General features: G+C 33.4%; 1 protein-coding gene across 4 annotated transcripts in view; it reads left to right on the top strand.

Annotated features, from left to right (window-relative positions):
• LOC121731795 (partitioning defective 3 homolog) overlaps positions 1 to 7,892 on the top strand; it is a 55,148-nt gene extending 47,256 nt beyond the window's left edge. For 3 of the 4 annotated variants that reach the window (XM_042121424.1, XM_042121422.1, XM_042121425.1), the window contains exon 20: positions 6,550 to 7,892. In XM_042121424.1, the coding sequence (XP_041977358.1) occupies positions 6,550 to 6,676 (127 nt within the window). In that variant the 3' untranslated portion in view covers positions 6,677 to 7,892. The remainder of the gene's footprint in view (positions 1 to 6,549) is intronic. The other variant, XM_042121426.1, reaches the window with a different exon arrangement.
• The last annotated feature ends 7,854 nt before the right edge of the window (positions 7,893 to 15,746 follow it).

Genomic DNA, 15,746 nt, shown 5'->3' with positions numbered 1-15,746 from the left:
AAAATGGCTAGAAAAACATGACCTCATAATCAATATTGACAAAACTAATATAATGGAATATCAAACTTATAATAGAAAATCCATGAATCTAAATATTGTATTGGATGGTAAAATTGTAAAATTTGTAGACAATACAGTATTCTTAGGAGTAAATATTGACAAATATTTTAATTGGAAAAACCACATTGAAGCAACCTGCTTAAAATTAGACCGATTCGTATTTGTATTAAACCGACTACGAAACGTGAGCACTCAAGAATCGGCGTTGCTAGCATATCATGGCTATGTTGCATCCGTGCTAAGATATGGCATTATCCTCTGGGGCAACTCAACAGATTGCGAAAAAGTATTTGTCGCCCAAAAAAAATGTATACGTGCTATATCTGGTGCAAATTATACAGAAAGCTGTAGACCGCTCTTTAAAAAACTTAATTGTCTGCCCCTTCCATGTATGTACTTATACGAAATAAATGTATTTATTAAGAATCACATTCACCTTTTCGACCAAAAGTCGGACAACACAAGCAGATCTTTAAGACACAAAAATAAATTATGTGTACCTACACAAAGGCTAGACGTATTCAAAAAAAATGCTTTCTGTATGGGAATTAAAATTTATAACCTTTTACCTGACGTAATAAAAAACAATAACCCAAGAATATTTAAGAAACAATTATTTCAACTATTGATAAAAAAATGCTATTATTCTGTAAATGAATATATTAATGATAAAGAATTAAAAAAAAATGTAATTAATAAATTCATAAAATGTAATAATTATTAAAGTTATAAAATGTAATTATTAAAGTTATAAAATTTAATTATTGAATCTATAAAATGTTATTAATGAATTTATAAAATGTTATTTACTGTATCTAATTTATTTCAATCTTACTGTTTTAATTAATTATTGTAATCCAAGCTATTATGTATTATCTATATTTAAATATTTGCACGCCGTGTATGGCAGAATATGTTTGTGCTTATTTATTATTATTAACATCTTTTTTGTACCATATTCTGGCAAATAAAATATTTGAATTTGAATTTGAATTTGAAAATAATTATCCTGTCCGCAGGGAATATATTAGCATCGTAATGAGAAAATTAATTTAGTGTCAGCCGTCTCGTTGTATTATCGAGCAGAGTGCACATAGTAATAAATTTGAATACATTAATGGATAAATGGTTTAAACATTCAATGTTATGAGAGAAAATTTTCAAAATATTTCAAAGCTCGTGTTTCGTAGGAGCGATACATAGGTGATGAGTCAGTGTACGAAATTCGACATGATTTGCGACCGCACTTTAGGGCAGGGGTTCCCAAAGTGCCAAAGTAAGCGCCGCGCCGCGGCGCCCTGGTGCGCCGTGGCCCGCGGGTCGATGAGTCGATCCCACGGGTCAATCTTCCATCATTATCCAAAACGATGATTCAATATATTTTGTTTATTACTATTTACCTGTTTAACCTAACTAGATCGATAAATTTGTGTATTTTTTTCTAATAGCTAGGTAAAGTAGGGCGCCGTGACAAAATTATATTGTGATGTGTAACTGCGCCGCAGGCTGGAAAAGATTGGGAACCCCTGCTTTAGAGAATTGCTTTTGATACAAGCTCATAAATTCACTTTCTTAGACACACATAATATAATTTAATATATTATTCACACAGCACTCATACATTCACACACACACAAATACACTATAGGGACTATGGTTTTATATTTATTTTGATCGCTATTGCCTCAATATTGCCTATATGTGTCGTTTAAAGTCCCCTAATAATGCCTTCCATATTACAGTTTATTACAACGGAAAAATACAATTTTATTTGTGTTCAATTGTGCTAGAGAACCCTGGTAGTTAAGTCGTAAACAGCAGAAGTCACTAGGTTAAAGTTAAACGCTACTCATAAGTCATAATATACAATCATAAAGCAGTAATCACCGCTATCGTACTAATGGTACAGTAAATTGTGCTTTATTGTGCATAGTTTGTTTTACTGAGCAATTGCAGGCAAGCGTTTCATAAAATCAACATCTGCAATATAAGCAATATTGCTGGTTGCAAAACATTGCTTGCAATCGATAAAACTACTCAATATTATTACTAAAATAACTGTAAAAAGCAAAATAAAATGATGTATTAATAACGTATTTTAAACTACAAACTAATACTCTAGCTAGTATTCATTAATAAAATATGTTCTCTAAAGGTCGCACTCGAAAGAGATTAAATGATTATTTAACTTTAATTTAATGAAGATTTAGCTACAAGTTCCAGATATTATATGTCAAATTCTTTAAAAAATTAATTAAAAAAATAATTTTATTAAGGGCCTGTTTCACCACTTCCTGATAAGTGCCGGATATGCTATCCACCACTTAACTTGTAGATAGAGTATGAGAATCTGTCAAAAAAGTTGTGAATAGACTATTCGGCACTTTATCAGAAAGTGGTGAAATATGAAATAAGACTACCTATAGCCTGTCAAGAAAGTCATGACATGCGGGAAAATTTTCTAAACGTAATCACGCTTAAAAGGTGTATTTTGTTTGTATTTTCACAGAGAACGCTTATTACATTTTAAATATTGTCACCTTGCATATTTTTATCTCGAATTAGTAAAGTTCTCATATTTTTATTTACTTAAATTAAAAATATTCCCGCCTGTCATGACTTTCTTGACAGACTATACTAACCTACTATTAAGTTTTTATGTACTATAAAAATCCTTCTTATATTAAGTAGGTAACCTCATTACACAAACATCTATTTGTACAGCGCATTTACACTACGCTTTATAATTACTATTGTTTATGTATAATTAAACTATTAACGTTTCGTTTCCTGCTTCTAATTGGTCGCGTGAAGACTCACGTGTCTGGTAGGTAACTTTTAGTCAATTTAGGGCCTGTTTCACCACTTTCTGATAAAGTGCCGAATAGGCTACTCACAACTTTTTTGACAGAATCTCCATACTCTATCTGTCAAGTTAAGTGGTGGATAGCCATCACTTATCAGGAAGTGGTGAAACAGGCCCTTAGAGTTAATCGCCTCTCCCAGCATCTTATTTTAACGTAATAGACTATTTTTGTAGAAAATCAAAGGTAAAATAAATCTGAATGCTGCTTGTCATCCTTGCTTCATCTCTAGTTGCACCTTGACCGACAGGGGGGTATTTGCACCGTTATAAGCTGCTAATTATAATGAACTCTAGCAACATTTTCAAGTATTTAGCAACATTTAAATCTCTGTCCTAGTATGTCGTACTACATATTAGTTTAAGTATATCTATTTAAGTTAACCTAATGGCTAAGTACTCACAACGGTTAACGTCGAGCACAACCCGCGGCTCGGGCTTTTTCCACACATTCAGCATTGCTCGATAGTTTTATTCTAAATCTATATATTAATACGCAAGCGAAAAACTTTGTATCCCTTTTGACGAAAAATGCGGAAACGTAGGTGAATGAAATTTATTATACTTACATTTTTTTAACAAATAAAACATTACACACACTACATCATCATTGCTCACGTACACTCAAGAAGATGACAGATTTTTGAGTGACAAACCTGTACATAGGAATTATACTCTTTTATTTATGGTTGAAGTCTGCTGACAACAAGTTGACAAATTGAAAATGAATTAAGAATAGTATTTTTATTGAATCTTAGATACTATTAGACAATGCTTACACGGCCAGTCTGAGATCAGCTGAGTCCCAGAGACGAGAGTTGAAAAAAATATACTTAATATGATAAAGTCAATATTTTTTTACAAAATGTAGGTAGTAGTCCTAATGTCGTTGAAACTAAGGTCGAATTTCGACCATTGGGCGATCTCTAGTATATTTAATTTTATCGAGCCGGCTCGATGCGAGCCTTCGAGCTGTGAGTTTCGCGATCCACACAGTAATTATTACTCGATTTGGAGTAAAACTTGTACTATTATCTATTCTGTGGTTATTATTTATTATATCACAACTTTCATACTCGAGCATTATAATAGCAGAAGCCGATTGGTGGCATATATATTATATGTAAGCAGAAACCAGTATATTTATTACTCTATGGTGTAAGTAAGTTTATAAGATCACAAAATTTCATTCTTCCAAAATTAGTAAGTACCAAAATCCTGTATAGGAATCTAAAGGTATAACATAATGTTTTGCAGATTATTTTTGTTACTAAATAGGTAAATACAAGTATTGTTTTTATTGTGACATAAAAAATACTTGTTACGCTGTATGGTGAGGTTAAACGCTGTCTTTAAGTTATTTTTTTTCGAGGTTAATTTTTGGAAAAATAAACGAAACTGTTGGTATGATAAAAAATTTTGCAATAAAAACGTAATATGCATGCATTAAGACGATACAGAGGCGATTAAGAAAATCGTTTATCTTCAACCAAAAAAATAACTTACACTTTTTGCAACATCAAAATCACATTAAAATATGCAAATAATTCTTAAGAAGATTAAAGTTTTAAGACATAATTTTAAACTTACTTTTTGCTAATATTGCAAAATTATTTATTACGTAATAGATACCTGAGGAACTAAAATGGTCGCATTTTGCAATTCCTCTAAAATCAATTCAGAAACTGAATCGTCAAAACATTAAAACTGACGAATGTGAAATTAGTACAAATTACTAGACATGAATTGCAACCAGAGTGACCATTTTCTAGTGATTTTTTAAAAGTAAATCATAATATGATTCTCCAAAGCGACCGTTTTAGCCCCGCTGTTCTCGAATTCTGTCTAATGTTTTGGTACCTAGACGTTCTTTTGCACCTACAAATAGTTCCTAGATAAAGTTATCTATCTAAGTATATATAATAACTATAAATTATAATATTTCTACGAACTCATTCGACTATAATTGTCCGACAGAGAAAATATCTAGAAAGACGCATATCATTCAACCTAGAATTTACATTAAAAAAGGCACCCTTATTAATAATAATATTGAAAACTTAATTCTTAGAATATTCACCAGCAAACCTATTTGCATAGTGCATGGTTGAAATCTAAAAAAAATCCTGACATAACGGTGAATGACCTCCATCGAAATCATTATTTTCCTACATAAAGTAAATACGCATTATTATTCACAACCGCCCATATACTGAATGCCTACTATGAAACTGTTTTGAGACTCAAACAATCGGACGAGAGTGCCGTGTCCTGCTCTAACAACGTCATTTCACGTTTGTTAGAGTAGGACGCGGCATTCTCGTCCGAGTCTCAAAACAGTAGGCCTTCAAGTACCATAAAACTGTTTTGCGACTCAAACAATCGGACGAGAATGCCGCGTCCTGCTCTAACAAACGTGAAATGACGTTGTTAGAGCAGCAGGGCTAAAATGGCCACATTTAGCAATTCCTCTCAATCAATTCAGCAAATGAATTGTCAAAACTGTCAAACTGACAAATTTCAAATCAGTATCAGTACAAAAATACAGAAATGAATTGCAAGCAGCGGGGCTAAAATGGTCGCTTTGGAGAATCATGATTTGAATCATAATATGATTAATTTTTATTAAATAGTAAAATGCAACTCTGCTTGCAATTCATGTCTAGTAATTTGTACTGATTTGACATTTGTCAGTTTGACAGTTTTGACAATTCATTTTGCTGAATTGATTGAGAGGAATTGCTAAATGTGACCATTTTAGCCCTGCAGAGTTGCATTTTGCAATTTTAGAAAAATGAATCATATTATGATTCATATCATGACTCTTCAAAGCGACCATTTTAGCCCCGCTGGACGCGGCACTCTCGTCCGATTGTTTGAGTCTCAAAACAGTTTCATGGTACAAGGGCAGTTTCATGGTACAAGGCCAGGCTAGGTGTAACAAAACTAAGTAATAATACTTTGGGGTGTATATGTGTCCCTTGTATAGAGTTCAATGTGAAAGTAGCAGCACTAAAAGAGAAAAAAAAATTGTGATTTGTATGGGCGAGGATTTTTCCATACAAAAGTAAACAAAAAAGTTACTCTTTCAGCGCTGCTACTTTCACCGTGAACTCTGTACAAGGGACCCATACACACTTAAAGTATTATCACTTAGTTTTGTTACATCCTGTATACATACCTATAACCTTCATACAATCCCTCTAACTTATAAAAATATCTACACTGCACATACAACAAACTTTCCTTTTGGCTACGCAGCTTGTTAGACGAGAGCAAATGTTTTTGATGAATAACAGCTAGTAATTGTAACTTTTGTATCGTCTGTATTCGGTGTGGATTTTTTTTAATAGTAAGGCGAAAAATATTCTATTTTAACCCTAGACAGCCATTAGTATTTCCACTAGTTAAGAAGCCTAAGGCTCTAAACACACTAGGCTGAATTACGCCGACGTAAATTCCGCCGCGTTTAAATTGCATACAAGATACGGGCCGAATACGAGGGGTGACACACTATTACGTCGCGTTTTGTATGCGTTTGACATTTGCGGCGGAAATTACGCCGGCATAAATCAGCCTAGTGTGTTTAGACACTAACACTTTTCTAATATTCTTTTTGTCCTCAGCAGCCGTCGAGCCGGTTCGGGCTATCATTCACAGCGATCGTGTAGGGACGCCCGAACGCAGTCCAACTATTACGACTACGACACTGCGCCGCCGCGACGACCCGGCAAGCTCTCGCACTACCACTGATACAGAAACAAGATATGTATGTTCAGAAAGTTATTCACTGTTAAGTAACAGGTTATGTGCATGTTCAGGAAGTAATCGGTAAAAAGCACTGACAGTTCGAAACCCAAGCTTTCGAAATCCGAACTACCACTGATAGTTCAGTAACAGGTTATGCGACTGTGTTTTCAGAAAGTGATTGAAAAATAAGCAGGCTCTTGCACTATCGTTCAGGAACAATTTATGTTACTGTATGTTCAGAGAGTGATTGAAAAATAAGCAGGCTCTTGCGCTATTAGTTATTACTGACTGTTCAGGAACAGGTTATGTGACTGATCTCTCAGACTCAGAAAGTGGTCGGTAAATAATTCAGAAACTGCTATATTTGTCGCTGTTTCTAAAATTTTATGAAGTATGTGTTTCTGAATTCCAATATGCAATAGACTATGATCTATTAGTGACTTCAGAAACGTTTTGATTTCAGAAATTGAAAAAGAGATTTAGTAATAAAGTTCAGAATTAATAAAATCTACTTAACTGATCGGTTAAGTTATAAAATGACTTTTAGAAAGTCCCTGAAGTGAGATTAAGCCATTAATGCACTTAAGACTAACAGTTTTTTAGAAAAGACGAATAATTATAATATTTTATTTATTAAAATAAGTAGGAATGTAATAAAAACTACTCTTTAGGTAGATTATATCAGCTTACAAAATTGTAACCTAATATTGAGCTGGTCAAATCTAGTAAGCGAAGCAGTAGTTAATATTTCTAGAGCCTCAGGCTAGCATTGTTAACAAAAGCATTACTTATAAGTAATAATTGTAAATTACGGACAGCTATAATTGTTCATTAGTTTTATTACGATCTATTACGATGCAATTATAATATATTTATGTAATAAATTAACAGAATCGTTAAATATGTATCATATTCGCATTGTTTGAATGTATGTATATGTAACATTCGAATAGCGTCAATATATTCTGTGGTAGCGTTCCGAACGTCGAGCTAATTTGAAATTCTAAAGCGATAACAACATATTCGGTACTGTATAATTGAAACTTATGTATAACAACAGCTTTTATTATGCTGCCTATGTGAGTTTATTATATTGATTACCTGTGACTTAAGTATTTTTCTGAAAAAAAAAAGTTTCTAAAATATTTCTGAACAAGGAATAATAAGCTTATGCCTGCCTAACATACACCAAGGAGATATCTCACTCTCGAGATAATCAAAATCTCGATATTATCTCGACAAAACTCTATATAAAAATGTGTTATTTCGGTGATAGATCCACGCGAGAAAAATGTTTGTCATGCTAGGGTCAATAGAGATGAAGAGACAAACCATCAAACATCGAAAAAACATGTAGAGTGAGATATCTCGTTGGCGTATGCTAGGCAGGCTGAACTACGTTACGTTATTGTTTTGATTACAAGAATTATAAATGAAAAATTTGAATTTTTGGGTTGGGCATAAAGTTAGAGATAAAATACACAATAATTCTGCAGGCTTTATTCTATTAAACTGAACATTAATTCTGAGATAACACTAATGTAGTCTAAGCTTTGTTTTGCTCCAGTTCGTGACTGGCCGCTGCACTTCCTGGGTTTATCTAGATCCTAGATCATAGATCCTAGAGCTTAAATGATTTATTATTATTGTTACCCAACAGACGGCAATAATTAGTGTGTCACAATAAAGAACGGCAAGTTTCCTAACTGAGCCTCGTATTTTAAAGCTTTTGGTCATATTTTTGTTTCGTTTAGCGATTATTACATGGTTCAATATTAGTTCCGGTGTGCCACTTTTATATTGCTCTGTCATATCCATAACTATACCCACATTTACCAATTAAGATTATAGATTTTGAGCTACAAAGTTCTCAATGTCTTTACTAAAAGTTTATTTAAATATCATTTCGGAAGAACGATTCCTTACTAATAAAGTTTTGACTTTTCTATCAAGCGATTTTTCTAGTGTATCAGGCATAGAATTCTATGAATGACTTAAAATTCTTTAAAATAGTGAAAATACCTAATGTGTAAATTAGTAAGTACAAGTTGTATTAGAACCAACATTGTTTAGTTCATAACATACCGATGTAACTTGTAGCCTGTAGGAACTCGACTGGCGAGTGGCGCAGCAAACTATTATTGAAACTTCACTATAACAATGTATGAAACTTCTACATTGTACTAACTAACTGAAGGCTACAATATATTGTGGCCGTGAAGCACCGACATACCATGACATACTGATCATTTGTACAGCATGACTGGCTGACAGACATGTTCAATACTCGAGGCCGTGATATTTGTCTGTTATATTAGTTGATAAAAAAATATTAAAAAATAATATCAATTGATCACTGAGTAAATGTAGCTTAAAGTTATATAATTATTTACCCAACGCATGGACACCGCGTGCGAGAAGGGCAAACGCCACCGCGCCGGCCGCATAGTAATTTACTTATGTCCATTGATTCATTTAATTATAGGGAAATTTGGTCAAAAATTAACTAAATTTTATTAATTTTATTACATAATTATAATGAGAATCGAGTACTGAGTACTTAAGTATTGATCATGTCTCACAAGTCAGGCTGTATGAAGCTTAATTATTAATGTATATTACGAAGATTTCATTTAAATTACATTAGATGTTTCAAAGAAAATATGTTGGAAATGCTGACAGAACTGCTAGCTTTAGTTTGAAAAAATAGGGTAATTACTAATTTCCCAAGTTGAAAACATAGAGGTAGAGAATAATATCATTTCATTTAAACTAAAATGGTTTGTTAAATGCGGGCTCCACACTCGCGGCCCGAATTGCTGCCTTGATTCACGGATGCAACGCACCGTGAACACAACGCGAACAAATACGGCCCTCTACACTCGAAATCTTCGCATTTACATTCGCGCATTTGAGTAAAATGGACGTTGACGTCACTGTTGCTGCTGCTCTAACATTGTGTGCGATAGCGAATAAAAGCGAGTGTAAAATATTATGTTCGCGTTCGCGCTTCGCGGACGACACGACAGCGGACGGAGAACGCGAAGCCGCAAAACCCTCCACACTCGCGGTTCGCGGCCTTCGCGGGCTTTCGCGCCGCGAGTGTGGAGCCCGCAAAATAACTAAATGCCTGGTTAAACTTGGAATAAAGCAAACAATGAATCTTATGCAATATAGTTGCTTCACAATAATTAGTGCAGTGGACAAGTAATTAAGTTCATCTCATTTGAACGATTAAAATTATTACATATAGTATGTTCCGCCGTTGCACACAATTTAAATGGCTATGATCATGTTAGTAACTATTAACTTATCTCATTTCTGAGTTATTTATTACATGTTAAATTATAAAGTTAGTAGGTACTACATTAGGTAATAAAGTCAAGTATAACTTATTATTATTATATAACTATATAACTTATGAAAGGAGCAAATACTTCTAAAACAGTTGCATACGCCTGTAAATAACTATTGTGTTAGTTTAAAACAAAAATGTATTAGTTTTTAAGTTATTAATGTTGTCACAATATGTTGTTGGTGTATCTTTAAATAAATAAATAAATAAATAAATAAATTATTTACGCGCATGCCGAGCTAATCGTATGGGGATAAAATCGTAATGAAACATAATATTTTAAAAGATACTTACATAATGTGATGTGAATAAAAATTTTAAGTAAGTACGTTATTTTCGCAAAAAAGGTTTTCATGCCTATTTCTTGGAATTAATGAAGGTTGGTACGGCTTTTGAAATTTCAACATTATTTAGTTTTATAATCTGCGCAGATATTCGATTTGCTAAGTTTTAATATATTTTTAATAACTTGTCAAGTTCGTATTAAGTATATACAATGACGAGCTTTTGCCCGCGGCTTCGCTCGCGTTAAGAAGTATTATTATATACAAACTTTGATTTTATATTTGGTAGAAATCATATTTAAATCATCTTTAATAGAAGAATAACAAAAATTCGCTCTGAGCAGTGAGCGCAATCTCACCTAAAACCATAGTAAAAATTCTCGGCCCGGGTCCAGCAGGTGGGCTAGCACGGCCACCAGTAGAAATGCGAAAGTATAGAGTAGACAAACTGTGGAGATAAACTTAAGGTTAAGTTCCGATCTTTTTTTGTTCCGAAAAATTCAATTAAAATGCCACTTTATGACAGACTATAGTGTTAAAAATTCAAATAATATCCTACTTTATGACATACGGTCTATTATTATAGTCTGTCATAAAGTGGCATTTTAATTGAATTATTGTCGGTCGCGATTAGCCGCGGTAAAGATCGGAACGGACCTTAAGTTTGTTTTTGAGACGAGTAACTACTCGTCTCATAATGTCAAAATTTAATTATCTCGAGAGTGAGATATCTCGTTGGCGTATGCTAGGTAGGCATGAAAGTATGTAGATACGACTTACTTTTTCTTTTAAACGCTGGTAAATCGCGCATAGCTAAGTTATTCATTCAAACTACTTAAAGCTTAATCTCAGAGCTACCATTTTTTACGAAACATTCATCAAACAAATAAAAAAACGTTTGTTTTTTTTATTTGTTGTACATTATATTTCACAAGTGGTCAAGTTGTTACCTTACCGTTTGATAAGTTCAATATACAGATGCTTTATTTATATATGTCATGCAAATGAGGTCACAGCTCTTGACACTACGCTGAGGTTATGAATTTGAAGGAGATTATGGTACATTCAACGTACCGTGTAATATTATTATTGTCTATTTACTTGTACTACATTCTTTAATCGTTGGCTATTTACCTTATTTACCTATAACCATAAAGTTTAAGGAAAGCCTAGGAAAGCTATAATAATTCTAAGCAAATCATAAAAGGTACCGTTTAAAGTTCGATAGTAAAGGAATTTTTATAGCTGATCAAAATAGTCACTTAATGATCCATACTTATGTTTTAGAATTTAGATGGTGGATACGTCAGGGATTTTCTAATTTAATATACACTACATAAATACATTAAAATATCTTTTAATGCCTAAACGTAAAAAAATCCAATACGTCACAACAATACAGTGACGTATTGGAATTTTTTCTATATACGTCATAACCACGGAATATATAACACTTATATATTCCGTGGTCATAACTAAGAGTTGTTTCTTTGTAGTGTGACTGGTTATCTGTATACTGACTTTCTTATATCTGAATTTGTACGTATACCAGGCTTCATACTAAAATTCCCCATGCTCTTTCACTTATTTCAGTTTTTACTTTTTATTCCGTCCCGTTTTATTTCAACTTTAACTGTGTCAAATATATTCACAATTAATAATTTTCCAAACGAGTATTAAGTTTTATGAGATTTTTCATTACAGAACATTCCAATATTTACATTCGCATCTAATATTTAGAATATTTAGGCTGTTTTAAAAAAAAATTAAAAGATGTAGAAATATTTGTTGTTGTATACGGATAAGACGTTTTAATTAATTTGTAAAAAACGCTAAAGCTTCTAGGGCATGCTAGAAAAATATAACTACAAACTTACTATCTAAGATCAAACACAAAGTATATTATGTGGTCTGATGTATAGAGTAATCTATACCTACTCTACATTATATTAAATTAATATTAAAATGCGATCTCCTATTCATAAATTCATTATTTCATTAGATTGGTTAAAACATATTTGAGACTCTTGTCTCAATTTATCAATGTTTATAATATACATAGTTTGCGCTTGTATATTTCCCATGACCTAAAAGCTTTCCGTTGTGTTACAAGCTCGAAGTAAACTATAGTATAGTTTGTCATCGAAACTAAGAACACTGTTAGCATGTACTCAGACGAATATTAACGGTCTTACCACAAAAGATTTAAACACCTGTTGAACAGTTGATTAGAAAAAAATTCAGTACAAAATGGTCTCAACACAACTGTTCAATAGATGTTTAAATCTTTTGTGGTAAGACAGTAATTACTTAACTGTAATTGAATGAAGATTTTGACATAAGCCCCATATAATATTATCTGACAAACTCTTCATTAAATTAAAGTTTAATGGTTACTTAATGCCTCTGATTGCGGCCAATAGTTGTCTATGTTAATTTATTTAAAAATAATCGGTCTTACCACAAAAGATCTAAACATCTATTGAACAGTTGTTTTGAGACCAATATACGACTGATTTTTTTTCTAATCAACTGTTCAACAGGTGTTTAAATCTTTTGTAGTAGGACCGAATATGTTTAATGTTTATTGTTTACATTTTCAATATTCTCATAACTAAAAAATATGTATTTTATTAAACTATATACGTTACACATATTTTCAAAAAATATTGAATGTCTTGTAAGAAAATTGAATTACTTATTTTACAAAAGTTTTAAAATCAAATATGTAATAATGAAGTGCAGTTTAAAATGTTGCTGCTTGTTACATTTTATAACGGACATTCGTTAATGTCCGTAGTTTCAGTGCAGCGGCGAGTGTTAACTCTGACATTTTCAACGCCCGTCCGACGTTTTATGGACGGGGGGTTGAAAATCTGCAGGTCTAAAATGGCCGCTTTTGCCATACCTACTCGATTCGTAATATGAAACACCATTCATAAGATGAAGTATAATTTTATGAAAATATTATAATAGGTAACTTCAAGATTGAAATTTTATAAGACAGTGTTTTAATTTATGAATTGCCGAAAGCAGCCATTTTAGACTCAGGAGTTGAACTCAGAAAGGTCAGTTCAGACCCTGACGCGACGAATCGTGTGAACTTATTAATATTATATTGTAACATGTTAACACCAGTAATGAGCATTGTAATTTAACTATAAGTCCATAAAAGAAAGCTTTAAATTGTATTATTATACAAGTTAGTGTAGCGTTAGACATGTTGTAAGGACTGATTATGTTCGTCTAGAATTCAACTATACATACTAGAATACAAGTTTCACTTATGTGATACGTTGAGGCATATAGGGCCAATGGCCGTTGTTAGTAGTAAGTTGTTGTAAATAGCACCCAGCTGTAATATCTAAAGTATCTAAATGTACAACCTGGGCCTCTATCATGAGCTCTTAAATCCATTCTTTTTACGTCCTTATCTGACTGTATAACGACGTAAAGTGAATGGATTTAAGAGCTCATGATAGAGGCCCTGGTCTAAATATCTTGAGACTCGATGAGTGATGGCGTCATTAGTCGTCAGTCTCAAGATATTTTGACCGATACGCGCTAACTTGAAGAAAGGGATTGAGACTACTGCAGAAGTCTTGTTAAATTAATGTTTGTAGTCTCTACCCTCTCAAGTGCGTGATTTGACATCCAGAATGTTTATTGAACAAATGCTAGAATTATTTTTTTATTGCGATTGTTAACATTTGACTAAAGTGTAAATAGCAATTAATTTGTATAATGTTTAGTTACGTTGCGAATTGCAATCATATTGATCGGCCATCTGTACCTAAATAAATAAAAAGTATTATGTATTTGATTGTATTATTTTCTACCTCGAACATCATAATATTAATTTAATTTATACATCAGTGTGGTTTTTTCCAGCAGTACGTAAGTGGTGTATTTTTCCTTTCAACGAAACCACACACTGTGAAATTGTTATCGTTCTGTCATCAGTCAAGACTCAAGTCAGATGTTTCCAGAAAACCCCAATGACGCGGTTCTGAGACCCTGTTGCTTGACAAAAGTAGCAGAGGCTTTTTTATGTAGGTGCTGACAACTGTGAGCTGTTGTGAGTTGTGACTAATAAGGAAACATCTAAGCTTTTTGTTAGTTAGTGTTAAGTAAATATTTTTCCGGATTTCGAAAAACTCTACATGACATAATATATAATATGAATCCACTTGAAATAGTATCTCAACTTTTTTAAGTAGTTTTATGCAGATAATACGCAAATGAGCGGCCATCCTAACTCAACTTTTCTCTCTGACCAGAGAAAAGTTGAAATAGTCACGAAAAAGGGAAAAAAATATGCGACAGTAATTTATATTTCCCAGCTCTCGACAACAGTCGTGTCATGTAGCACTTATCTCGGAGGGCAAGGTCTCGCATGTCTAACGCGAGTTTACGAGAACTACACGGAAAATTTCAGCCGCCATTGTGGGGAGCGAACGATTAGCCTAAGGGAATATTACGAAGTAGTAGAGTTTTAAAGGAAGGTAACGGAGTCAGTAGGAGTAAGTAGTAGAGTTTTAGAGGAATATTACGGAGTAAGTAGAAGTAAGTAGTAGAGTTTTACTTGTCGGGTCGAACAGCTGGTAAGTTTAATTAATTTTCCTATGGTTTTTATTAGAGAAAGATGGTATGTAGGTACTATAGCAGCACCCAGGTTAAGATTTCCTTTTACCCCAACTCTAGTGGTCAGTATTCAAGGACGACGGCGAGTGAGTACCTACATAGTACACAAACGCAAAACTACAAGTTATTGTTTTCTTTAGTGAAGTTAGGTGGTAGTTTTATACCAACAATGCCTTGTTCACATCTACCGAGTAGAGTGGCGAGACAGTAAAATGTAACTCGGCCGAAACAGTGCTGTAGCCGAGTACTGTAAACACGTTTTTCTTGATTATTGTGGCGACTGGCGAGACAATTTAGTGCAAGGTCCAAGGACAACGGAGGCTAATTACAGGATCGGAATTAATTTCATTATAATGTCATAATCCCATTTCCTGGCCAATTTTTATGTTTTATGACGTAAAGTGTAAACGAATATTTCAGTGTACACACCGGCGCCGAGTGCACACTTAGGCCGGTATAAATAGTCAGTACTCAAGATGCATCTCGGTCTCAAGACACGGTTCAGGCTCTGTGATTGGTTGGCTGTCAAAATTTGGACCAATCACAGAGCCGAACCGCGCCTCGAGACCGGGTCGCATCTTAAGTACTGACTATTTATACCGGCACTAGTAAATAGAACGGGTTTCGAGTAATTGTCTTGGCCTGTTGCTACTTGCTAGGCCGAGCGCTCGGCGTAGCACTTATATATGTTGTAATTGTAATTGTAATTGTGTTATATATGTGATATTGAATATACCGTAACTTCTTGGTGGAAATTCATGTTTCACAGTAATAATATACACTTTTCATG

This window comes from Aricia agestis, chromosome 11 (assembly GCF_905147365.1).
Source record: "Aricia agestis chromosome 11, ilAriAges1.1, whole genome shotgun sequence".
Lineage (NCBI taxonomy): Eukaryota > Metazoa > Arthropoda > Insecta > Lepidoptera > Lycaenidae > Aricia > Aricia agestis.
This window is presented reverse-complemented; position numbering and strand designations above follow the sequence as displayed.